Genomic DNA, 27,714 nt, shown 5'->3' with positions numbered 1-27,714 from the left:
AGAAGCGTTGGGGATGCAGCCAAACAGAACGGAATGCATTCCTAGTGCACTCAGTTTTGTTCAGTTCAGTTTTGTCCCCAATGACAATGAATGGGGACAAAACGGAAGCGTTCCCCCCCCCCCCCTCCGCTATTGAGGTCCTATGACGGATCTCAATAGCGGAAAGGGAAAGCGCAAGTGTGAAAGTAGCCTTAAAGGCATGAATTGCTAGTCATTCAGCTATTTCTGAGAGTTCTTACTATTTCACTGGCTTGTAAAGTTTGTGTAACTTTAATTTGGGAAGGCGCATTCCTCCTTTCATCCTCCTCTTCCATTGCGGCATGCACATTATTCTCCGTCTCTGCATCATCACCTTCTGTGTTTTGGGGAGGAATGCCTGCTCCAAGTCGCTGAGAAGTCTTGGAAAACAAAAAAAAACAAAAAAGAAATAGGTGGTTGTTAGTTTCCAGTTGAAGTCCGACTAAGGGTGAAAATCTACCCATAAGGAGCACCAATCAAAGATATAGGAATCCATTAGCCGCGTATGTAAGGCATTCAAGTTTATTGGCAGCACGACCCCTGCTGCCAATTTATGCCCACGTAAAGATGCCATCAGCCGATAAACTTGGATTTACTCGTTTGTCAGCCAATCACTGGGCACAATGACAGGGGGCAATGGTTGGATGAACAGATCATCAGTCTTTGTACAAGGGCTGTATTGTTGATACAGGATGCCATACAATACTATGATGGAATATTATACTCCCACCTGGGAAAAGAAGCACAGAGACTGCTACACATTTGACCATAGATCATAGAAACATAACAGTATGAAGACACTCTTACATACAGTTCTAATCTAGGTACTGAAAAGTGCAATTAACAATTGACTGAAACTTAAAAAAAAGGAAAATAAAAAAGGAGCAAAAAAATATAAAGCTGGCCCCTAAAATTTGGGTTGTCCAGGATTAAAGAAACATGGCTTTCTTTCCTAATACAGCGCCACACGATGCCTTGTGCCTGGTATTGCAGCTCTGCTCCATACTGACCTGCAATACTACAGACAACCTGTGGACATGGGCGGTGCCGTTTTTGGAAGAAAGACCCATTTCTCTAAGGTCGAATGTTACATCCAAAGTCGCTTCGTTCATAACTTCGGATTAATACTGTACGGAGATCCGTCTCCGTACGGTATTAGAACGTATGGGCTCCGATGAGCCAAAGTTAGTTATTCGCAAAGTCGCGCATGACTTTGTTGACGGGCAGAGATGGGCTCTTTGCTTCAAAGGGAACGTTTATTTTTAGGTGAATTTTCTATCTGCATTTATTGTGCTGGACTGCATTTTATTCCTCTGCCGTCATGATAACAATGCTGAGAAAGCCATCGCGATAATCACAATATCTAACACTATTACAAAAAATACTGAAAAAATTTAATGGGAAGCATTTATCAATACAGCTAGGAGCTGGCGTGGATTTCAGTTAAAATTTACATCAGTCCAATTAGTCGAGCTAGGGGAGGCCACACCAACATTTTAAAAGAGACGACATGGAAAAAGTCACAAATTGTTACGCAAATACGGAATGCGTCAAAATTCATGTGACTTTTATGCCATTTTTGTGCTGTAAAAGCATAAATAACTGTGCCCCAGTTACTTTTTTTTTTTTTTTTTATTTTTTTTACGGGTTGGTGATGACAATTGGCATTTCTCCTCTGAACATTTCTCAGGCATTAGCTGCTCAGCCATTACAGGACTACCAGCTATTAACACCAGCCTGGCATTAACATGACAGATAGAACAGATGTAGAATAGGAGCGCCTGCCCTTCACACACACATATACTAAGCTGGCAGACACTCCCTACTCTACGTAAGCAAACTGCCAGCAGGACTTGGCACGCAGGCACCTGGAGTTCAGCCCAGCAGTATTCACATCACTATTATGCAGCTGAATATTTGGGTGGAGGCAGAGACTTAGGACACCACGTTCCCCTACACTACGCAGTCAGCCAAATAGTTAGGAGACTGGTTGTAAACCTTCCATTGCCAGGATGAGAGGGCAAGAAATTGCTGGTTCAAAAAACACATTTTAAAACACCACACCCTACAAATCTTAAAGGGGTACCCCCATCTCCCATAATTCTGGGACCTCCACCAATACTGAGAATGAAGGGGCTGCAACACTGCACACGAGGACCGCAATTTACGGTCCCCAATGAACGGGCAACATCCGTGCGGATTCCACAGACAGATCCAGAACACTTAACTTAAATGGGTCCCTGATCCGTTTGCACCCTAAAAAAAATAGAACCTGTTCTATATTTTTTTTGCGGTGGGGAGGTACAGAGAGAAACCCCACGGAAGCAGTCCGTAGTGTGCCTTCTTTCTGCACCGCACCTTCAGGATTGCACAATTATGAATCCACATGCGTGATGCGGTGAGCACACGGCCAGTGCCTGCATGTTGCGGACCCTCTGTTTGTGGTCCACAATACGGGCACGGCCGGGCAGCATGCCTTGGCAGTTTCTCTCTGCACAGCAGGCCCACGGAATCATTTTTAAGACAGAATTTTCAGATTTTGCACAATCACCATTTTTTTTTTACATGCAAGTCTCATTGATTAGATAAGTTCTGAAAATACTACATATATATAGCAATACCTTTATATCAATCTCTGAATCTTCTCTAGGGTTTTTCTCATCGGCTGCAAGCTCCACATCTCCAAATATCAGCATGCCGTTACGTCCTATCTTCACTTGCTTTTTGTAGGTGTAGTAAAACTCTACGCATTGCGCCACCGTCTTCGTTTTAATCTGGAATCAGCCACAACAGGGATCACACGTAGACATTAGTGCACAGATTGTGGATTATTACCCACTGTTTCCTCTCTGAGCTATGTGCCAATTCTACAGCTACCAGGATATATTTAGGAGTATTAGTCAATGTGTCACTTGGTTAACAATCACCTCTTCGCACTTTATTAACTTTCCCAGTAATGAACCCCTAAAATGTAGACTTGGGGTGCCGCCATCAAATCTCAAATACCTTTGTGCAGTATGTCATGGTTCTTAGACCCCCCTGGGCCTGTAAATATATTTTGTAGCCTATTCTGCTTTAGCAGTGAGTGGAAAATACCTGGAAATGCAGTGAACTGCATTAACTAAAATGCAATCCACATCTGTTCGCTATAGATTTGCAGGTCCTAAAGCATCAGGATACAGAGATACGGCGGCCTGAACTTATTCAGATATTCCATTTTCTCTGCATTCAGGGTAATGGAATCAAACTATGCAGAGGACAAAACGTATCATATACAGTATATTACGTGGAGCCACGTTTACCACCCTATGTCCCTCTAAGCTTTCGCAAAACTACAAAGTTCCAGCACGGCCATAGGTTGGGAAACGTATACACCGTCAGCTACGTACCAGTTTCTGAACCAGCAGAAAGTCTTTCTTGTAAATGGCCATTCCCTTGTTGAAAAGTCTCTTCTCATTTACAGACCACTTGTCTGAACCTGGATAAAACAGAAAGTACTTGTAAAGTGGGGAAATAGACTGAACTTTAGGACAATACCCCAAAAATAAGGCGTTCAATGTGTTTGGCAAACGAGCCATGATCTCCCAAAAGACAGGGAGACGATCAGAAAGACCAACACAAACCGGTAGATACATTTTTTTTCTGCTTACCAGAGTAATGATAGTTTGCCAGGTGATGGTCTTTGTGCCTTTTTGGTTTCTTCAATAGCAGCTTTGTAAGAGCGGCCTGTTGGAAAAGGGACAGAGAACCGAATTCGTACTTTTACACCGTAATTTTGAACAATATAAATGTAATTGTCACTAGGATATCTGATGCTACTGCATTTCTTAGGTTCTAATAAAGTGGACAAGTGTCCTGGCCCTCTCCTCTGGGCCGGTCATGGATATCTGATCAGTGGGGGGGTCTGACACCCGGGACCCCCCCCCCCCCCCCACTGATCAGCTGTTTGAGGAGTAGGCGGCGCTTCCTCTTCATTACACTACGCGTCCTCTCCCTTGCAGTGGCGGAATAGTGTAATTACAAGTACTCGTTCTATTCACACAGCTGATCGGCGGTGATGCCAGGTGTCGGACCCCGGCCGATCCTGAGGATAGGTCATCAATACAAGCAGGCTGCACAACCCCTTTAAGATTTTTGTATTCGCTCACTAGATGAATATTGCATTTTCCATTATGATGATGTACAAACTTACCAAAATGTTCCCTTTGGACTCATGAAGGTAATGAAGGGCTAGCTCCTGATTGGTGCCTCCACCTGGTACGATGCTGGAGCAGGCTGCTGTCAACAACTCCTCAACTGCTGATGGAAAGAGGAACCGTTAGGTACCATAGCATGGTCAGTCGTTTACATAAAACATCTCGCTAGCATAGCAATGGACCATGTTCACGCAGCCTCAACCACATCAGTAGAATGTACATACACGCCAATTAAAGCCAGCCATCTTTGTGGCTATATGCAAGGTAGCGGCATACAAAACTACTGACTACACCATTTAACATGCACTCTCTGATATAACAATAGGGAAAGGGATAAACCATTGGGCAAACAAAGGATTTGTGGTTTTCTGCAAGGACTGCACTTAAACCTGCTACATTACCTTAAGGCCTCTTTCACACGACTGTTTTTTTCCGTTTAAGGGCAGTTTTTTGCGTTCCGTATATGGAACCATTCATTTCAATGGTTCCGCAAAAAAAATAAGTTTCCGTATTTCCGTTCCGTTGAAAGATAGAACATTCCATGGCTCCATTCAAGTCAATGGGTCCGCAAAAAAAACGGAACACATATGGAAATGCATCCATATGTCTTCCGTATCCGTTCTGTTTTTGCGGAACTATCTATTGAAAATGTTATGCCCAGCCCAATTTTTTCTATGTAATTACTGTATATGCCATACGGAAAAACGGAATAGAAACACAACAGAAACAATGTACAGCTATTAGGGCTTTTTAACTGTTCTCAGCATTTTTTTTTGTACCCGTTAAAAAAAAAATCCCAATTACCTGCTCCCCTCCGATTCATTGCAGCTCCGTGGCTCTGATCGGTGATCTTCCAGTTCTTGGCCTGTAGACTTCTGGGTCATGTGCACTGCTGCAGCCAATGACTGGCCTCAGCACTTGACATCTCCCCAAACAGCACGTCACTGCTGGGTCAGTCATTGACTGTAAAACACGTGACCCCATCCAACTGGAAGATCACTGAATGGAGCAGGCAAGTGTGATTTTTTATTTATTTTTTCCAACTGGTACAACATACTGCTAGGGACAGTTATTACAGTCCCAAAAGCTGAACAGCCCCTTTAAACCAGAAAATGATCATGGTGCGTAAACAATGCAGCACTACACAGATAATTGAAAGGTTCAGCTCTGCTGCATTTACAATTAACCCCAGTTCAAAGATCACGTCCTTCAATATTAAAGATTCACAGTACTGAACAAAACTAACAAAAATAGCCAAAACAAATCTTTTTTTAAAAGGTTGTCCCACAACACAAACCTACCCCCATCCACAGGATAGGGCTAACTGTCTAATCAGTGGGAGACTGTTGAAACCCCCGCAATGACACGCACAGGGGTCCTGTGTCCTCGTATGAATTAAAGGGACAATGAGCATGCCCGCTGCCTCTCTGTTCGTTTGCTGTACTCAGTCCAACAGAGAAAGTGGCCTCGAAGCCACGAGGGAAAAAAGCCACCTTACAGGAGAGGGGGTCTCTACAGCTATAGGGGATAGTAAAGGGTTTTCCGAGACATTTATACTGATGACCTATTTATCAAATCACTTCAATGCTGATCTGCACCGACGAACGTGATGTCACATGGTGTAGGCTAAGCTGTGAGAAGACAACTGCATTACTGTGAGCACCGGCGACTTCTCAAACAGCTGATCGATAGGGGTCCTGGGTGTCGGACCCCCACAAATCAGATACTCATGACCTATTGAGGGGATAGGTCATCAGTATAAAAATCTTGGAAAACCTCTTTAAGAGACAATCCCTTTAAATTTCCAAAAACAAAGAAGAAATTCAATTAAAGACACTGCGGTTATACAATTGGATTTTTATACAGATGCCTTATTGTATTTATAATTAGTAAAGTCCGATGTAACTTTTTTGCTCACCTTTATTATCATCCAAGTTATCCAGGGGACACCAAACCAAGTCTGCTTTATACTTGTCAGCAGAGGCCAGACTTCTGTCTCCGCAGTCAGGAATATCTGCCTGGAAGCGTGCGCCAATGTTAATACGTCTGAAAGCAAGAGGGGGGGGGACAAATTAATTAATTAAGATCTTCAAACTTAATGTCGCACCTATTTTTTACCAATTAAAACCAGACAGTGATATTAGTTTTATTTTTTTTAACCTGATTTTTTTTTTTTTTAGATGGCTGCAGTTAAAGGGGTTTTCCAGAATTCTACTATTCCTAATCTATCCTCAGAATAGGTCATCAATATCAGATCGGTGGTGGCCTGACACCTGGCACCCCTTCCAATCAGCTGTGAGACAAGGCCACGGTACTCTGGGGAGAACTTAGGCCTCTTCCTAGGCCAGTGACATGACGGTCATCAGTCACGTGTCCTAGGTGCAGCTCAGTGCCATTCAAGTGAATGGGCTGAATGCAATACCAAGCACGGCCACTATCCAATGGATGTCACTGTGATTGGCAAGCCGCACTCACCAGAGCACCATGACCGCCTCAAACACCTAATAAGCAGGGGTCGGACCCCTGCCTCTCCGATTATCAGAATTTCAGAGCATTCAGAGATATGCTTTACAGCAGCCACATGGACCATAGGCATTTGTATTTTGAGATATTCATTAACTTATATTGGGGAATGTTGTGGGCATGCTCTGTGACCAGTGCAGAGGTCATTGCACAAAAGGTGAGAGCAGGGCGAGCTGTGTCTATCACCTGTTGTCTATATTATCTACTGTATATGCAGATTTAAACTGGTATTGTAATCCTTACTGTGATGCTGATGAGAGAACTGCTAAGAAGTGATGAGAACAGCAAGTGTCAGCCTATTGCAGGGCTCTGTCTCCAAGTGAAAACTACAAGATTTCAGGATTTTTTTTAAATATACATTTAAAAAATGTACATATGACATGCAAAATACAAAATAATAATGTGGGTAAACTCAGTATTTCCATCAGTATTTGTAAACCAAAACATCAAAGAGACACAAATCTTTTAATTACAGTTTTTCCTTATAGGTTCCACTCCTGAGTTTGATTTAAAGGAGTCTGTCAGCCGTTCTGAGAGGTAGGTAGAGCCTAAGGGTACTCTCACACTAGCTTTTTTCTTTTCCGGCATAGAGTTCCGTCACAGGGGCTCTATACCGGAAAAGAACTGATCAGGCATATCCCCATGCATTCTGAATGGAGAGTAATCCGTTCAGGATGCATCAGGATGTCTTCAGTTCAGTCTTTTTGACTAATCAGGAAAAAGATAAAACTGCATCATGCTACGGTTTTATCTCCGGCCAAAAAAACACTTGCCTGAATGCCAGCATGTTTTCCATAGGAATTTATTAGTGCCGGATCTGGCATTCAAAATACCGGAACGCCAGTGGGGAAAAAAATGCCGGATCCGTTTTTCCGGATGACACTGGAAAGACGGATCCAGCATTCCAATGCATTTTTTTGACTGATCAGGATCCTGATCAGTCTTACAAATGCCATCAGTTAGCATACGTTTTGCCGGATTCGGCAGGCAGTTCGGGCGACTGAACTGCATGCCGGATCACTCTGCCGCCAGTGTGAAATTAGCCTAATGAAAGCAAGACAAAAATACAATTCGTTATCAGGAGTGGTGTGAATATGAAGTTTTATTCAGCCATTGCCCAGTCCGGGGCTTCACTTCGAAGTGTCCTTAGTATTGATCTGCTTCACAGTGCTTTCCTGCTTGGAAGCTTCAGCCGTCACTGTGAAACAGCTAAACACAGAGGGAACTTCACAGTGAAGCGCCGCCTCCTGGGCACTTGCTGGAGCAAAATCTACCTTTATATTCACACTACTCCTGATGTTAAAAGCTCTGCAAACAGTATGTTTTTCCTGCTTCTGCCAGCAGCAGTAGTAGTTGAGCATGGTCAAAACTGCTTACTGACTCCCTTTAAAACATCGATGCAAAATACTGACTGTGAAAGTGGCTTAAAGGGCTATTATGGTGGTTACTAAAGCCAAAGCCTGGTCGCGTTGATTAAAATATTGCGATTTTCTAATAAGCTGTATACCATTTTCGCTATCTGCTTGTAATGATAGAGTGGACACCGTCCTATTGTCCTATTCCTGGAAATCGGGGAGAGCGGATGCCCATTAAAGGGGCGATCTCATCAGAGATAACCTCTGTGGCCAAAGCATGGGAAATACTGTAATACACGCTGCCTTGAGCATATGAATAGGGGTTTGCCTTCATGGAACAAACCCATTTTTTCAGCTAACATTTTACACTATAAAACAGAGATAAAAACAGGCAAATAATCCCTTTAAGCAGTGCAAAAAGGAATCGGCCCCTCCACATCCTTGTAGAATGGGCACATATAATGTAATAAGGCTGTAAAATGTTACGTATGTGGACCGTTTGTCCTGAATTCCACGGTCAACACTTGGGACAGCTGTGAAATAAGCAGACATGTCTACATAGTTACCTCCTGGTCCCAGCACGTAAAATAGTTTTACTACCGTGGACTGTGTCATTATAGCCACTGATGAATTGTCCCTATACAAGTGTCACTGTACACAACTGCGGGTCCGAACAGGGACTCATTGACTACATATATGAATGCATTGCAGCAAAACAGTCACTTCTGTACTATACAGGTTTTATTTGCCACTTCTCAAACTGCATATTACACGACAAGTACTTAAAGGGGTTCAACACCTTTGTGGAGCTTTTCTACAGACCTCACCACATGGCTGGACCCACAGTGGTAGTGTTATTTACCTGATCCCCACTGCTGGGTTCTAGCTCCATCGCTGCAGGTCACTGGTCTCCCTGCGTCAACATTTGTTTTGACTGGCTGCAGTGGTGAATAGTCACCCATATGTCATATCAGTGGGTCACATGATGCTTGGAGACACGTCACCACTGTGGCCAGTCATTGGCTGCAGCTGTCAAATCACCCAGCATCAAACCGGATGTTGACGTGGGGAGATCCACAGGCTGCAGCACCGGCGGGGCAGCAGTGTAGCCAGAACCCAGCAGCAGGGATCAGGTAAGTGGATCTGGCCATGCTGTGGGGGTCAGTAGAAAAACTACACAAAGATGAATAATCCCTTTAAACCTTTCAGTAAAGTGCCATGCATTTTAAATAAGCTGTACATGAATACTCGAATATCTCCACCAAAAAAAAAAAAGGACTTCAGGACGAATTCTCTTTAATACCCATTCATTCAGTCCCTATGCCACAGGTGTATAAAATCCAGCCCCCAGGCATGCAGAATGCCTATACAAACATTTGTGGGGAAAAAAGGCTCATTCTAAAGAGCTCACTGAATTCGGGTGTGGTCCTGTAATAGGATGCCACCATTGTAACAAGTCAGTTCATGAAAATTCTTCCCTCCTACATATTCCAGCATAAACTGTGAGTTGTATTATTGCAGGGTCGCCGAGTGCTCTGCTGACTCAGTAAATGCACCAAGCACAATGCAAAGCATCGGATGAGAGGTGTAAAGCACGCCGACACTGGACTCTGGAGCAGTGCAAATGTGTTCTGTGGAGTGAAAAGCTCCTGTAGTTGTAATATGTAGTTGTGCCAATAATTGGGTCTATATATTGTAGGTTAAAAGAGAATATATCTTCAATACTTTTTTACTAATCAAAACTAGCTATTTTCTTATCAGTTTTATTTTCTGACTGTAGATGCGTTTTATTCTATTTTATATTTATATTATTCAATTTTCTGTACATGATTATAGCGGAACCATCTGGCCCAAATTGCTTTACAGCAGTCACATCGACCATAGGCACGACAGATTGTAAATGTTCACGGACGTCTATGGGAGAGTTATCAAGACATGCTCTGTTATCTGTCCAAAAGTCAACGTGCAGGGAGGGGGAGGAGGCGAGCTGCGATATACTCTATTGTGAATGGTGGATCCTGTGTTATTTTTATACAAGTGTTACTTGTCATTGTAATCCCACCTGGGTTGATAAGCTAGATAACTACTGAAAAGTCATCTGTACAAACCGGGAAGTGGCAGCCTATTGTAAGGCTTAATGGCTATTGTGAAAACTGCAGGAGAAGTTTGTGAAAGTGATTTGAGAAATAAATAAATAAATAAATAAATATTAAAATATGTTTAGTATACAACATTATTGAAACAGGTGATGTTCTGATGACACATTCCCTTTCTGGTGTTATTTTTAATTTTCCACTAATTTGTCACTTTAATAGCTGTCTTCTCGTTATCATCACAGGCAGGATTACAATTATTTCATGTTGATTTCTAATTTTTAATGTACTGTAAAAATTAAAAACTGATTGTGAATGTGTTTGGAATTCCTTTAAAAATATAATGAAATACAATATGTGCTTTGGACTTAAAAGGTTATTTACACTGTTCTTATTTTGAGCAAAAAAAGTTTTTTTTCAACTGGTCTTTATTAAAAATATGGCGTCTTTTTTTCTGTAGAGAGCTGCGATCCTATCATCTGGGGAGCAGACGGACTCCTTATCTCTGCCCTTATAAACACTCATAGCTCAGTTCTTATCTTACTGATAAGAATGTGGCTTAAATAAGTGTTTATGACCTTAGTTTAGAGAGAAGGTTTATTAGATGACCAGTCACACAGGCAGAAAAACTGTTAACCCTATGTGACAGAACAGCTCAATATTTTTTTTATAAAGGCCAATTGAAAATATGATTTTTAGCCAAAAATTAGTAAAAGGAAATCATGAATAAAAATTGCCTCCATAGGTGTACATAGCCTTTAAGATCTCCACTGGAAAACATGGAGTGATGGGCTTCTTAGGTAAATGTATGTTTATTTAGCACTTTTTAGAATTAAAAAACATTCTACAAGAAAAATAAAATATTCAGCTCCAATGATGGGTTTCTGGTCACTTAGATCTAGAATAAAGAGGCCTTCTGTAGTTTTAGCCCAGGACTCTATTTGCAGCCATATACTATTAGAGTAAGTCACTAGATATGAAGGATTTATAGGCTCTGAACGTTCTGTAGGATCTACCCACCATTAAATGCAGCATTTATAATTTCCAACCTAAAAAGACACAAAAGCTGAAAAGCCGTGGACTTCCAAACATTTCTAAATATATTACTACAGGGCAACCATTCATATGAATGACCGTATGCGTAATAAATGGACAGCTCGAGCCCGTCATAGCATGAGCAGCTCTCCTTTCTGGCCCAACTGAGTGACTCACCTCTATTGTGTCCACACACTCTAGTAGGCCACATGGGCAAAGGCAGCCACTGAATACACTATAAAACTAAACAACTCATCTACAGCAAAAAAGCCGATCGAAGCAACTACATACTCTGCAGTCATTTACTCACTGATCAATATATATGTATACATAGACTTACGGTTCAAGGCTAACAGGCGTTGCTTCTGCTGTTAGCAAGGGCGGCATGTCTTCTCCACTGTCTGCAAAATTAAATATAAATTGTATATATATCAGAAGGAAACTTGAATACTTGATCCATCTTGACCACTTTGGAAATAAAAACTGCCATGGGAAATGTATAAGAATATCTGGACCACATGATCCAGAAGATGAAACGGCTTAAAATTAACTCAAGAAATAGAAGAACGAGCACTTACTAGATCTCAGCAGGGTTCTCATGCTGCTTTTTGGGGTAATTGGTGGAGGCATTGAATGTGTGTTAGCCGATATGATGGCATTGAAGTAAAGTCCAGAGCCCTCACGCACAGGGCTGAGGATTGGAGGCGGTGTGTAAGGGGGCAACTCAAAGTTTCTGTCACTCAGGTGCTCAGGAACTCGAACGGGAGAACGGAGGTGGCTTTGATAAGGAGTTATGTTGGTGTAAACTGGGACGACAAACGTGCCAGGCTTGGGAGGGATAAACAATGGTTCTGGTCTTGGTCGCTGCTTGGGCTTTCGGCAAGGAACCTCTGACAAAGCGGTGTCATTGCTCTGCAGAGAGGAAAATATTATGTGTCACAATATTATTCAGGACTTAAAGTATAAAAAAAAAAGAGAATTCTTTCCGCCCAACACCTCAATAAATATTAAAACACTGATACAACCATATATTATTACAAGACAGGCACATGCTTACTTGACTTGCCCACCTTATGTACCGACACGTTGGAAAACCTTTTTTGTGCACTATTATTAAAGGGGTTGTCCGGGCTTTTTCATATTGAGGACCTATCCTCAGCATAGGTCATCAATATCAGATCGGTGGGGGTCTGACACCCAGCACCCCCCTCCCCCCAATCAACTGTATGAGGACAGCGGTGCCAAGTGTCTGATTTTGATGACCTATCCTGAGGATAGGTGATCAATATTAAAAGCCCAGACAACACCTTTAAGCTCGGGACATTACAGCATTTTCTCTCCAGGACAGTGATGGATGGACACAACTTGTATCCTTTAGAATAACCTAAAAACATCTGGGCCTACCTGTACAGCAGGTTCGGAGACACCTGTATGCCCAGCCCTATGCCTTGTTACGATCACAGATGGCATTGATGCAGATGGAAGCCTTTCAGACGTTACTGTCCTTTCATCATCTCCCTTTTCTCGGCCAGTATCTATTTTCACCGGTACAGACACCGGCATTACCAGGGGTCTCAATTCTCCTTCCCCTCGGGCCTTCTTAGGGGATGATGCACCAGGAATTTCTGCATTGCTCTTCAAAGTCTCATTCTTCACTCCTAAAGTCTCACTATCCTGAAGTACCAAAAGACAATCAAGTTAACGTCAAGATTTTATTCCATTCCTAATGCGAGACATTTTCTGCACATGACCATACACAGATGGTCTTTAGGAGAACCCCCTAAGGTCCGTCCTAAGCATCTCACACCGGCCAGAATCCTACTCTGTACTAATGAGAGGCAAATACCCTGGAACAGCTGTGTGCAGGTGGATATTGGGCTTGTTTTTTTTGTTTTTTACTTGGTCATGCTCCAAAAGCTTGGCAAAAAGTCAGACTTAGACTCAAGGAGACACTTCCAAAAGGTGGCACTAGTAAGACGGTTCTCATTCCCTGGGACATACCTCTTGCATATAAATTTTCCCATGGAACTAAGCCTCCATACACAGTTGGTCCCATTTAGGAAAGGCAACACCCCTCCTAATCTGCACATAGACGTCTGGAACAAAATCTTGTGCAGTAATTGTGTGTTTTAGTGTATTTTGCCAATTGCGTCACTTGTGTATATTAGACTCTGGTGCTGATAGCTTGTATATTACAACTCTCGAGCCAAAGTTGCATCTTCTGATATCTGGATTTAATGGTCTTCCAAACCTAGCAAAGAGCAGAGAAGAGGAAGTACTAATCCCTGCTTGCTCATAAATTGTCCCCTGTGCTAGAAATAATTAAAGGAGTTTAATTATAGTACAAAGCTAGAACCAGCCCTGCACCTCCCATGGATCCAGAGATCTCCTCATTCATTGTTCTGCTAGATTTATTTCAAGCTGACAGTTCAGGAGGCATGTCCTTTCTCTTGCGGTTCTCTCCCTTTGACAGCTCAGTGGATGTGTCCTTTCTGCTGCAGCTCTTTCCCTATCACAGCTGAAGGGGCAAGTCCTTTCTGCTGCACCTTTCACCCTATAACAGCTCAGGGGGTCATGTGCTTTCTGCTGCAACTCTCTCCCTATGACAGCTCAGGGTGCATGTCCTTTCAGCTGCAGCACGCTCCCAGTCATTGTTACAGTTTCTAACAGTAGACATGACTGGTGGTAGTTGAAAGGTGTAACTGAGCATGTGCAACCACCTCAGTAAGTCCCACACAGAAATAAGCAAAAGAACAAACAGCAGGTGGCGCTATACAGCTACATTTTATTAAATAAATCACTGGCTATGCAAAATTTGTATTAATTAATTAATTAATGTATTAATTGCACGCAATAACAAAAGTATTCAGATCCAGGTTGAAAAATTGAGAATATATTTTGTGGATCAACCCCTTTACGTAAATAAGACTGAACTGCAATACCAGGCACAGCCACTATAAGATGTACGGCGCTGTGCCTGGTAAACTAGTCTCATTCATTTAGCTGATCACAAGCATGCTGGGAGTCAGACGCCCACTGATCTGATTTCGATGGCCTATCTTTAGACTACGCCGCCAATATCAGAGTCAAGAAGCTTTATATATACTATTTTAGAAGGAGATAGAGATATATATATATATATCTATATATATATATATATATATATATATATATATATATATATATATATATATATATCTCAACGTCATAAATATCTAAAAATCTATAAAAAACATTAATGTCCCTTTAAGTGAGGTATCTCTCCCTTTCGTATATTCCTAATTTAATAATAATTTATAAAAGGTGATGCCGGCAAACCTTTATTCTTCCTGCACATGAACGGCATGTAGATATTCTCCATGGCCACACAACATTGCTTCCAGCACGAGATTACTTTATCAGATACCATCTTCTTTTTGGACAGACGCCAGAAACATGTGAGAATGCATCCTTTTCACGTGTTCCTTACTAAACCCCCCCCCCCCCCCCCCAGTTTCATTTCTGCTTCTATTCATAGCAAGCAAAAAACTAATTCTCACATTCTAAGACCTCGAGCAATGTACTGACTGCAGTGCCGCAGCAATGCTCACGCCCCCCCCCCCCCCAGCTCAATGGGGGTATTTTCGGACCCTGCCAAGACAGTCACAGTGACCCTGAGACGAGAGATATACTGGAGTCCGCACCGATACTTGATGGTCAGCGTGATTCCAAGAACAGACCCAAGGGCAGACGTGTGATCTGTACTAGTAATAAACACCAAATCAGCCACAATGGGGGGGTTTCTGCACCTACCTATACGGGTGCTATCCTCCGGATACATCATCAATATCTCATCGCTGGGGGTCAAACTCCGCACAATCAACTGTTTGAAGGGGCCACAGTGTTACCTATAGGTGTTCTATCCTCAGGATAAGTCATCAATATCTGATCGCTGGGGGTCCGACTCCCCATGATCAACTGTCTGAAGGGGCTGCATTATTAAAGCTCAGGCCCATTTAGGTCAATGGGACTGAGCTGCACAAAGGCCACACGGCCGATATATGTGATGTCACCGCCAAGAAAGATGACGCAGTGTTCAAGCAGACGCTGGACCACATTCCAGCAGCTCATCGGCGAGGACACCGAGCCGGGCCCCCACTGATCAGATACCAATGACCTCTCCTGAGCGTCAATACTTGAAGAGGACCTGTCCCCATTAAACTGCAATGCAATCTGCTCACAGCAGGTTCTAGAGCAGGAGAAGCCGAGAAGATTCATATATAGTTTTATGGGAAAAGATTCTGTACAATTATATTCATTTAAACCTCTAATCTTTCTATGCTTAGGAGTCATGACTCCTAAGCATAGAAAAAGCAGGGATTTAAATTAATAGATTTCACGGAAGCAGAATACGCCATCCACGTTGTAGTGGCCGTACAGGGGTACTGCAGCTCACCTCCCATTCAAATAACTGGGAGCGGAGACTGCAGTATGCACTGGCACCGGTTGCTTCCCAAAACAGCTGATCAGTGGATCTGGTATGGATGACCTCTCGTGAGGAAAACCCCTTTAAGTCACAATCCTGTATCAAAGTTACAACCACAGTCCATGTGCCACATTAAAGTCGCCCATTTACCCATGGCTCTTTTACCCATGCTTTTTACTGCAGAAATACAGCCACATGAATGTTAAAGGGGTTGTGTCATGAAACATATTCTATAATTTTTTTCAAACCAGCACCTGGATCTGAATACTTTTGTAATTGCATGTAATTAAAAATTTAGCATAGTCACTGAGTTATTCACTAAAATGTATCTGTATAGCGCCACCTGCTGCTTGTTCTTTTCCATTTTTTTTTTGGCCATCTCACTGAGCTGGTCGCACACGCTCAGTTTAAATCTTCAACTGTCTCCAGCCTTATGTTCTGTTAGACGCTGTAGCAGTTTCAGGGAGAGAGCTGCAGCTGAAAGGACACGCCAGCCTGAAGAGAATTTAGCATAGCAGTTGGAGAAATGAATGGGGAAATCTCTGGATCCATGTGAGGTACAGGGCTGGTTCTTGCTGTGTTAGAAAGAGGTTGTCATCTACTGTATGATGTCTGATTTTCATTTTTAACATCAGTCATGGGATAACCCCTTTTAAGGAGGTTGTGCAGAACTTTTTTAAGTCCTGCTGGAGATCCTGTCCGTCTTCGTTTACTACCCTGCAGGGACGACGTGTTGTACCCGCTCATGTGCCCATACACTGTACCTTTTAATATACTGGTAGTATGTAGTTCTAGCAGTGCTCCAAGTTACCAGTATACAGTATATATGGTTTTCTCTCCATGTGAACACATACTTGTAGCTCATATGTACATGGGTCAGGCTTGGGCACTGCTGCTACGATTCGGCCAAGAGATCGCATCCTGTGTTTTACCGCCACAGTATTCAGAGCATACCGTTTTATATGAAATGTTCATTTCCATATACAGTAAAAATAAAAACCTCAGCGCTTAACTATCGTGCAGAACACGGGAAGCAGTGGAGAATGGAATTTATTCAACTGTGGGTTCTGGCAAGGAAGAAAAATAATCTACTAAAGCTGAATGAATGACTTTTTTTTTTAGCTTTTTTTCTTATTGTTTGATTGCTTAAAACTGGACACCCCCCCCCCCCATTTACAGCCTCTCCGGCAGTGCCCTCGATCTTCATTTTAAATCTGCCGGCAATGACGTGCCGTACCGACACATGACCGCTGCAGCCAATCAGTGGCCTCATCGGTCATGTGCTGTACCACAGTCAATCAACAAAGACCACCGGAGGACTTGAAAAAATAAAGATTTTTTTTTTAAAAAAATATTTTAGAACATTTGTGGCTGCTATGCCACTACAGCGCCCATCGTGCCCTGACAGATATAGGACATCATAGTTATACATACGGGATCTATCCACTCTGAATTTTGATAGCTAGGCCAGGCGAGAGAGAGACTTGTAAATGCATCTCATGCTTAAAAGGCATCGTCTAGGATTAGAAAAAAAAAACATACCTGCTTTCTTCCAAAAACAGCACCACACTTGTGCATAGGTTGTATCTGGTATTGCAGCTCAGTTCCATTGAAGTCAATAGGGCAGTGCTGCAGTACCACATGCAATGTGTGGCTAGGGGTGGTGCCGCTTATGGAAGAAACCGGCCATGTTTTTCTAATCTTAGACATCTCCTTTAAAAGGGAAACAGTCATCAGGTTTGACGACTCTGAAACCACTATACCGTGAGTAGAGAGAAGTGTCAGAACACATGCACATATAGCAGCAGTAATAGGACATACCTTAAAAAAAAAAAGGTTTTAACAACGCCTGCCCTGCAAGGAAAGGAATCTCCAAGTGTCTGCTGGGAATTTCTTCAGCAGCCACGTGTACTGGGATCTCAATAGGGATGAGTGAATCAACGTCGTTCTAATACTGTACGGAACCGAAGTTATTGCTCGCGCGTTAACTTCATAAATTAATTTGTACTGTAAAAAAAAATATATATATATTTCCCGAACTCAGGTTCGGTTCCGAAGTCGATTTACTCATCCGTAATTGGAAACAATATCAACTGCATAAAAGACAATTTAAAAAGAACTGTCATACATCTGACGTCCAACCCCCTTCCCTCTCAGGCTGCAAGAGGAATTGAAAAAGACAAAAATTAGGCTTGATTGATCTCTTAGCAGGGAGCGGTAGAGGACAGGAGGTATCAGAAAGGCCAAATCAAGTCTACAAAGCTACTTTCACAGAGATCCGGCAGAGATCTCAGTACCGGAATTAAACAAATCCGTTTTGATTTTGCACATCAGGATGCATCCGTTCCGTTAGGATTTGGATGTGTGAAATAAAAACGGAAAAAAAATTGATCCGTCACTAAATACATTGAAAGTCGATGGGTGAAGAATCCGTTTTTTTTTTTTGTTTTTTTTGCGTTTTTATGACCAGACACAAAACTGCAGCTTGCAGCGGTTTTGTGTCCAGCTACAAAACAGAATGCTGACGGAACAGAAGACATCCTGATGGATCTCTTTCCGTTGAGAATGCATGAGGACTAAACGGAAACATTTAATTCCAGTACAGAGATGCTCAATACCGGAAAACAAAAACACAGGTGTGAAAGTAGCCTAAGAGAGGGGCAGCATCAATCACTTGTTACTAGAGCTTCTTTTTACCCTGCTTTCACACCTGAGCGTTTCTCAAACGCGCGTTTTACACGCGTTTTTGTTGCGCGTTTTTTGCAATAGTAAACGCGTGTTTGACGCGCGTTTGTGTGATTGACTGCAGTGTCCTATGGCCACAAAACGCGCGTCAAAACGCCCCAAAGAAGCTCAAGAACTTGATTATGCGTCGGGCGTTTTACAGCGCGATCGTACGCGCTGTAAAACGCCCAGATGAGAACCATTCCCATAGGGAAGCATTGGTTTTCATGTGTTGAGCGTTTTACAGCGCGTTTGAACGCGCTGTAAAACGCTCAGGTGTGAACTTAGGGTTAGGGTGCTTTCACACGCAGGCTTTTGATAATGTTTTTCTCCACCTTTTAGTGGCATTTTTGCATCTAAGTTTTTTCCGTTAAAAGTGCCATCTCCAAATGTTAGCTGAAGGTCTAAGGGAAATATGAAGCGCAAGAAACCAGCCTTTTTTGTCACTGGAATTTTTGTTAATTACGGTAGAAGTTTTTTTTGTTTTGCGTTTGTTGCTTCTTTTTAAAAATACAGTGTTTGGGATTTTAACTACTTCTATAGGAGAAAAAAAAACACCATTGAGACATGCGGTTTGCAAAAAAAAGGTCACAAAAAATGCAAGTGACCAAAAACATCATAAGTGGTTATTCTGGTGTTTGCTTAAAAAAAATGCCAGTGCAAAATTCTTGTGTAAAGACTAGAGATGAGCGAATCATAATGAATCGATTAGTCTCGTCAGCAGGACTGTGAGGGGCTGTCCATCCAGGTGAAGGAGCGCCCACCTACCGCCAGATTCACAGGGTCGGACATTCAGCCCAGCTCTGGAAATTGCCTGTCTGCTCAGTCTCAGCTCCAAAGCTGAAGCAAGGCCTCTGCCCTTGGTCTGCTAATCGAAGCAGCAGGAAATTATCAGGGCCCTGTCAATCTAGCGGCAGGTGGGTGCTTCTTCACCTACCTGGACAGCTCCTCACAGGTGAAGTCCTCCTACTGATGGGACGAATCAATCCATTAGAATCTACAGTATTTGCTCATCTCTAGTAAGAACCCTTAGGAAATATGCTTTATTACTGCGGCTATACATGCACATGTTCAGAAATATCTCTTAGCCCCCATGTAGCGGTTTAGTGTTGTCAAAACTGATGGCAGGTTTCCATTAAAGGCATTTCCCATAAAAATGCAATGTGTCACACAACAGAGGAGCCAACACAATGTTGTAACTTTCTGCTAGCCATTCCTGCAATAGCTGCACCCATGATGTTTTCTATGCCTGGTCCTGTCAATTAAGGTGCAGAGGGTGCGGCAGTTTCAGAAAGAGCAGAGCCTTTAGGAGCAAAAGAAATGCCCTCGTTGCTCCTAGAGGCTCATTTGCATATATTAAAACTTCATTTTTATCAGCAATGCGGACACATATGGACATGGGACCAACACAGATTCCTTCAGCTGCCAAGTGCACATGTAACCGGTCAGCCAGTGTCATAGGGACAGATCTGCCGATAGATGGTCTTCAAGTACAGAAATGTATATATTTATCTTATTATCTAAAGATGTCCACATGAAGTCTCCTTACCTTAGTGTTTTCAAGATTTGGCATTTCTGCTGCTTTTTGTGCTAAGGTAAATAAATTGGCCTCTTGCGATATGCGGCGCCTTCGCCGGGTTGACTGGATCACAGTCACAGCTCCTGCTCCATCAGGCTGCATTGGCCCCATGGAGTTTTGGTCAGCTGGCTGGACCTCTCTTCTACCATTCTGAGGTAGAGACATATTGTCTGCATCATCGCGGTTGCCATGCTGGGTTTCTTGGGCATCTCTTGGTGCAATCGGCTTGTACCTCTCTTGGACACACATCTGTTGTTGCACTCCCTGTTCGTACTGGTGGTGTGCATAAGGGTTATTTGAATGTCCAACCACAGTGGGAGGTAAAGGTTCTGGTCCTTCTTTGGAAAGTCTTCGTGACCTGCGTGGCAAGGGTATTTGAGATTTGGGCAGAACGGACTGCTGGCCCTGCTGCTCGGCAAAAACTTTCATGTATTCCTCGGATGTGGGAACACGTTGTGGCTGGCTCATCACAGAGATCTTCTGCTGGGTAGCTGCATGCTGGTTTAGGGGAACGCCTTGCTGCATGGCATAAGCTGCCTGTTGCTGCTGCTGCTGTGAGGGGTAAAAATTCTCAAACAGCGGCAGTTTAGGAAGAGCCTGCTGTTGCTTCTGCTGAGCGGCATACATGGCATTCGATTGAGCATCTGGAAACACATGGAATATATTTTGCAGTGATGTTTTTTGACCCTGATGTCCAAATGCCATTTGGAAAGACTGCAACGCAAGATGCTGAGTTTGGTGATGCTGCTGCTGCTGCTGTTGTTGCTGCTGCTGTTGCTGTTGCTGTTGGGCTTGCAAAATGGAGTTTAAATGGGCCTGCTGCTGAGCTAGCTGATGCTGCTCCAACTGTGTCTTCTGAGACATCATTTGCTGTAGCGCATCCCCATACATGTCTAACTGGGACACTCCAACTCCCTTATCTTGGCTTCTCTTGATCGGCTCATGATGGTTGTAATATGAAGGCACCATCTGCACAGGATAGCCAGCTGCACTTCTCTGCCACATGTTGGCTTGCTGAGCTGCCCAAGTGGCCTCATTGCGATCACCAGTGGTCCACTTTCCAGGAACCTGCTGCTGGGTAATCCTGATGCCGTCAGGTCTCTCTTGAGTGTACATGACTGTGTTCAGCATATTGTTAGGTGCAGCAGAATAAGAATTTGGCTTGGTCAATTCAGAACCCTGGGAGATGGGCAACCGAGACACCGTCCCATATAACTGCTGGTCTTTCAATTGCTGCTCTTTATTAGTCACGGGGTGGACTTGCGGGTCACTGAAAAAAGTGATTCTTTTTCCCGTCCTTTTATTCGAAGCCTTCTGCTGAGGCTGCTGACTCATGGTAATCAAACTTCATGCAAGTCAGAAGATTTCTCCAAAGGCATCAAATCAAAAATACAAAAAAAATAAAAAATAAACTACAAAAGATGACGTTCCTTATAGGTTGTGATTGTGTAGATCTTGTATCCCGTGATCTACTCCGCTTCATCACCCATCTTGCTAAACGGTATCTGTAAAATAGAATAGAAAATGATGAATCATAATGAATTTTGCATCTTGTATAGATTACGGTAAGTGCAGGAAACACATTTTTGTATCATTTTTCAACTTCTATATGCCCTATGATGGCATCCATTTACAGGAAAACTAAATTCAGAACTTGCTAAGCAAATTCACTATGTGCTCCTAAACCTTTGGTCAACCTGCTTCCCAGATGATCTTGGCTATGCAGATTCCTTTATGGCCTCTTCACAAGCCACATTCTGTCAGTACCACCATGGACAATGGCATTTACTGCAAACTAGTCTAATATCAAAACCATAAACTGTACAGTGCAAGTAGACTGGAGCATCTCCAACCTGTGAACCTCCACCTGCTGCAAAACTACAACGCCTAGCCAAAGGTTGCCAGGGCATGCTAGGCTGGAGAGACTTACCCTGCTTTCACACCTGAGCGTTTCTCAAATGCGCGTTTTACGCGCGTTTTTATGCACGTTTTTTGTAATAGTAAAAGCGCGTTTGACGCGCGTTTGTGTGATTGACTGCAGTGTCCTATGGCCACAAACGCGCGTCAAAACGCCCCAAAGAAGCTCAAGTACTTGATTATGCGTCGGGCGTTTTACAGCGCGATCGTACGCGCTGTAAAATGCCCAGGTGAGAACCATTCCCATTGGTTTTCATGTGTTGAGCGTTTTACAGCGCGTTTGAACGCGCTGTAAAACGCTCAGGTGTGAACTTAGGGTAAGGCCTGTTCCACACGAGCGATAAGAATTGTGTCAGGATCTGTTTAGGGAATAACTGATGGTTTTGCATGCGATTGCGTTCAGGGAGTGTGTTTTTTTTTTTCTTCCCCCATCTGGATTCCGCGGGGGGGGAAAAAAAAAAACTGAACAACAACAACAACAACAACAACAATCTACATCTCCTAGCAGCCATCAGTGAAAAACGCATTCCATCCAGATGCCTTCTGTTTTTCACGGAAGCCTCATTTACTACTATGAAGCCAGGGCTGCATGAAAAAACGCCCAATATAGAACATGCTGCGATTTTTCCTGAACGCAGAAATGATGCGTGGAGAATTCAGTCCAAATGCTATGAGTTTGCTTCACGCGTTTGCACCTGGACGGAAAACTCGCTTGTGTGCAAGAGACCCTATGTAGGTGGAAGAGTCAAGGGACTCTGAGGGCCTACAGCCCCGACTCCGAGGGCCTACAGCCCCAACACTGGAGCTCCCCCTTGTGGGCTTGGTCTGAACATAATGAGGGTGAGTTACTAAGCCAAGTAAGCTGGAATTGTGGCTCAATTTATGTCAAATCAACTGGTGGACCTGCCTTGTGCCACATTTATGGTGTTTTAGCCACTTTTTGCACCATAGTACAGTTTTGAAAATGTGCCTAGGGAAAAGGGGATGTGGCTTACAAAATGTATGTGGTTTAGTGAGCCATATTATATTGCACCATTTTTATTTTTGCATTCAATCCTGGTCTACAGTAAACAAACTAAGAAGTAGAGTAAGAAAAAGTGGCTAACATGTCTAGCAGGATGCACCAAATCACAACAGCATGAGCCACCATGATATATTTGGCGTGTCTTCTGACTGCCTGGTCTAGATTTAAAAGGGGCATCGGTCAGCAGATATGTACCTATGAAACTGGCTCTGCTTTCTCTCCACTTTGATTGACTTTCGGAGAAGTCAGGGCCAGATGTGATCAGGTTTACACTGTCTGGTCCTGTCAAGTGGAGAGTGCGTGGCAGTTGCAGAGAGCCGAGCCTTTAAGTGCAACAGCAATGCCCCCGTTGCTCCTAGAGCCTCATTTGCATATATTTTTCTCAGCAATGCAGGCACATATAATCATGGGACCAACACAGATAACTTCAGCTGCAACAGGTCAGCCAGTTTCATAGGTATAAATCTGCTGACAGATGCCCTTTAAGTGGTTGAAAATGTAATACAGTAATACATTTCCTCAATGCCTCTGTCCCTTTTGCCTAAACGATAAATAATGCTTTTTTTTTGTAAAAGATTATACATGGAAGTCAATATATGAACAACTATTGGCTATATTGTTGGATTTTCTTTGAATATCCAGTTTGAACATGTATGGAACCTCATTTGTCTCTTAGTGGTTGGAGAACAAATATTCCTGTGGATTCTTGCATTATGCCCAGGAAAGGTCTGCAGTATCCAGCCTCTCCATAAGGAACACTGCGCCACTCCGCGTTCAGCACTGCTTGCATCAGCGGTAACCGGATTCCTTCCCCTGTCTCAGGGTGTCCAGTTTGAATCATGGTCTTCAATAATATATCACTGGATCCGCTTTCCCATCACAACGGACAAGCAAATCAAATATCTGCTAAAATCGCTCTCGAAATATTGGAGAGCAGGTTGTACGGCATAGTCTGTCTCTACGAGATCGTCAGGCTGCAATGTGTTAAATTACATTTCCATCTTCTTCCATAAAACCGTAACCTAGATGGGGCAACCGTTATGGCGATAACGAGGAGGACGCTTGCAGGACTAAATGAAAATTAGTATGGTATTGGATGTGAAACATAATAAGCGCCACAAAACCTCCTGTATAATAAACTGGTGTAGAGTCACTGTAGTGTTTTTTTTTTTTTTTTTATCCACTTAATAAATCCATCCTTGTGCAAGATTCGTCAAGTTTCATGTAGAAAAGTTGATCACAAAAAGCAGTTCTCCACCGCAACCAAATAAAAATTCTCATTTTAGAAGGAAGTCATCTGCATCTGCAACACTGTGTTTTTAGTTCATTTACATACAATAGGTTACTCCGGGTACACCCCTGGTGCTCTGCCTCGCACCGTAAAGCCTCATGCACACGTCCGTGGAACACGGACCGCGAGATACCGCTCCTAAGTGCAGGAGCACACGGCGTCATTGGTTGCTATGACGCCGTATGCTTCGTGCTGCCGCTCTACAGTAATACACTCGTATAATCTATACGAGTGTATTACTGTACAGCAGCGGCGGCACGAAGCGTACGGCGTCATAGCAATTAACACTTAGCAGGAAACCAGGTAGGTATCTCACGGTCCGTGTTCCACGGACGTGTGCATGAGGCTTAGGCCTAGTTCACACGAACGTATGGCTTTTTCAGTGTTTTGCGGTCCATTTTTCACTGATCCGTTTTTCCATTTTTTGTTTCCGTTTCTGTTCCGTTTTTCCATATGCCATGTACAGTATACAGTAATTACATAGAAAAAAATTGGGCTGGGCATAACATTTTCAATAGATGGCTCAGAAAAAACGTAAAAGATACAGAAGACATACGGATGCATTTCCGTATGTGTTCCGTTTTTTTTGCGGACCCATGGAACGTGATTTGCGGGCAATAATAGGACATGTTCTATCTTTCAACGGAACGGAAAAACTGAATGCATACGGAGTACATTTTTTTTGCGGAACCATTGAAATGAATGGTTCCGTATACGGAACACAAAACAACGGCCCGTACACTCGCAAAAAAAAAAAAAAACGTTCATGTGAACTAGGCCTTAAAGGTGCATTTACACATGCAGAGTGAGCAGGCAAATATCCGGAAGGGGCTGTTCCTTCCTGATAATTGCCTGCTCGTCAGTGGAGGTCACAGCCACATTTACATACAGCAAACGGCCATTGCTTGTCTCCATACAGACTCATTGTTTCTGGGCAGCAGATCATTGTTCACACAGCACGATCTGCTGCCCAGAAACTATGATTGAGGTGTCGGCATCAGCGATTTCAACCGATGAATTAGCATTTTGCTTGTTCATCAGGTGATCAACGTCACCTTTACATAGGCCAATTATCAGGAACGAGCATTCGTTCCAACTCTCGAACCGAATAATTAGTCTGACAATTGCCCCATGTAAATCCACCATAAGGCGACAATCAGAATCCCTGCACTGCGTGCTATGATGCCACGGGCACCCCATGGGCCTCTGCATGGTGCTACATATTGTGGAGGCACAGTAGAGCGCCAGAGAAGTCTATGGGTGGCGTTTTGAGTCCGAAAACAACTCACAGCGGTGATAAAACTGTGCCAATGACAAGCACCTGCCGATGATATTCAGGCTGATAGGCCTTTCACATAGCTCCATGCAAAGTAAATGAAGGACGAACAATCGTTATTACGATCGTTCATCGCCCATTCCATTTTTGCATATATTCACAAACATTTACCTCCCGCCCAGATATCAATACAATACACCTCGAGAACGCGTTTTACGGATCAGCTCTCCCCAGTTTCTATGGAGACCACCCAAAAAGCATAAAAAGTTTGACTCGCAAGATTGCAAGCAGGCCGCGATTTAAAGATAAAGCAGGAGCACAAAAGGCGAATCAATTATCCACGCTGCTACTAGCAGATCAGATCATAGGACGAGCAGGTCGCCCCGCACGTGCTGACACATCCTTCAATTATAAAGGAATAATATCCAGACGGAGAAGGGATCTTAGGACTTGTCTTCTGCTACCAACGCCCTCTCTAAACAAGGCAAGCCGGTTTTAGCAGCAAGGGGTGCGATTCCCTGCTCTGGGGCGAGGTACACAGCACTGTAAAATGGGTCACTCTGCTGTCACATCCTTCAACCCAATGCTTTGCAAAAGCCGAATCTCCAGCCAGTTCCCAAACGGCCACATTCATTACCAATTATTAATGAGGCAGGCTTAGGTATGTCAGTCCTAGACGAGCGCAAGGCACGCACACAGGGCGGCATCACGGAGCAGTCAGCCTAGCTGTACAGGGGGGGGTGCTGCTGCTCGCTCACCCCATTTCTAGCTGGTTTTTATTATTTCCTATTGAACCTATAAAAAGAAGGGTTCATGAGCCCAACCATATCTGCTGCAGACAGCACGCTGCCCCATTCCCGTCCACAGGGCCATGCACCAGGCAGGGTCCCTTCTGCAATCTCAGCACACGTTCTGTTCTCGTCTGTGTCTGCAGAAGAGAGCAAGAAAAATGTGGAATGCACACAGAAGGTAGTTACAAATCTTTTTTGGGATATTGGAATATGGGAACCGTTGTGCGCAGGCGAGCCCTAAAAGAGGAATTTCAGTAGGAGAACTCTCACTAAGAGTCGTCCTGGTGGCTCGCCAGTATAGTGCAAGTGGCTGTATTCAATAGCACAGTACGAATGAGCGATCTGAGCAAGGCCCGGCCAACAAGTCTGTTCAAGTATTTCAGAGCAAGTTACTGCTTTAGGGCTCATGCACACAAACTTATTTTTGGTCCGCATAAGATCTGTATTTTTTTGCAGATATCAGATGTGGACCCATTCACTTCAACGGGGCTGCAAAAAATGCAGATTGCACTCTGTCCGCGTCCGTATGTCTGTTCCATGGAATCTGCAAAAATATAGAACGTCCTATTCTTGTCCGAATAACGGACAAGGATAGGACTGTTCTATTATGGGCCGGATGTTCCATTCCACAAAATGTGGAATGCACACGGCCGGGAACCATGGTTTTGCGGACCGCAAAATAGGCTACAGTCGTGTGCATCAGGCATTAAAGGGCATCTGTCAGCAGATCTGTCCCTATGACACTGGCTGACCTGTTACATGTGCGCTTGGCAGCTGAAGGCATCTGTGTTGGTGCCATGTTCATATGTGTCCGCATTGCTGAGAAAAATTGTGTTTTAATGTATGCAAATGAGCCTCTAGGAGCAACGGGGGCATTGCCGTTACACCAAGAGGCTCTGCTCTCTTTGATGATCACGTTTACACTGCCTGGTCCTGTCTATTAAAGTGCAGAGAGAGCAGAGAGGCTCTAGGTGCAACAGCAACGCCCCCGATGCTCCTAGAAGCTAATTTGCATATATGGACATGGGACCAAAACATATGCCTTCAGCTGCCAAGCGCACATGCAAACGGTCAGCCAGTTTCATAGGTACAAACCTGCTGACAGATGCCCCTGAAAATGAATGCGTCATCAGAAAATGACCTATTGTTTCGATCACATTTAACATATTTTTAAATAATTTTTGATGATTTTTATTTTCATTTTCAATTTAAATATCTATATTTGAACAAAAAATAAAAAGATTGGGGCAGCACCGCTGTATATCAAGTGTAGACGGAGTGCCAGTGGCTGAGAAGGCGACCCCCCTTCAGATAACAAGCAGGAAAAAATTCCACGGCTGTGATTCACGGCAGTGACACTGCTTGAGCAAGATCCCAGGGAGCGGATCGAAACGTTGCGTGTCTGGTGAATAAAGCCTGAATTTATT

At 43.4% G+C, this 27,714-nt stretch overlaps 1 protein-coding gene across 4 annotated transcripts in view; it reads right to left on the bottom strand.

The window, feature by feature from the left end:
• The window catches only part of LOC122921548 (mitotic deacetylase-associated SANT domain protein-like), an 88,050-nt gene that overhangs the window by 12,398 nt on the left and 47,938 nt on the right, over positions 1–27,714 (bottom strand). For 3 of the 4 annotated variants that reach the window (XR_006387036.1, XM_044271600.1, XM_044271599.1), the window contains exons 2-11: positions 19,959–21,493; positions 12,625–12,894; positions 11,799–12,132; positions 11,561–11,621; positions 6,133–6,260; positions 4,211–4,317; positions 3,669–3,744; positions 3,408–3,496; positions 2,640–2,792; positions 240–398 (exon numbers count right to left, since the gene is read on the bottom strand). Coding sequence is in view for 3 of the 4 variants with exons in the window: in XM_044271600.1 (XP_044127535.1) it covers positions 240–398; positions 2,640–2,792; positions 3,408–3,496; positions 3,669–3,744; positions 4,211–4,317; positions 6,133–6,260; positions 11,561–11,621; positions 11,799–12,132; positions 12,625–12,894; positions 19,959–21,323 (2,742 nt within the window). In the remaining variant the exon portion in view is untranslated. The remainder of the gene's footprint in view (positions 1–239; positions 399–2,639; positions 2,793–3,407; positions 3,497–3,668; positions 3,745–4,210; positions 4,318–6,132; positions 6,261–11,560; positions 11,622–11,798; positions 12,133–12,624; positions 12,895–19,958; positions 21,494–27,714) is intronic. The other variant, XM_044271601.1, reaches the window with a different exon arrangement.

Source organism: Bufo gargarizans, chromosome 11, assembly GCF_014858855.1.
Source record: "Bufo gargarizans isolate SCDJY-AF-19 chromosome 11, ASM1485885v1, whole genome shotgun sequence".
Lineage (NCBI taxonomy): Eukaryota > Metazoa > Chordata > Amphibia > Anura > Bufonidae > Bufo > Bufo gargarizans.
Note: the sequence above shows the minus strand (reverse complement) of the source record. Positions and strands in the feature narration are given on the sequence as shown.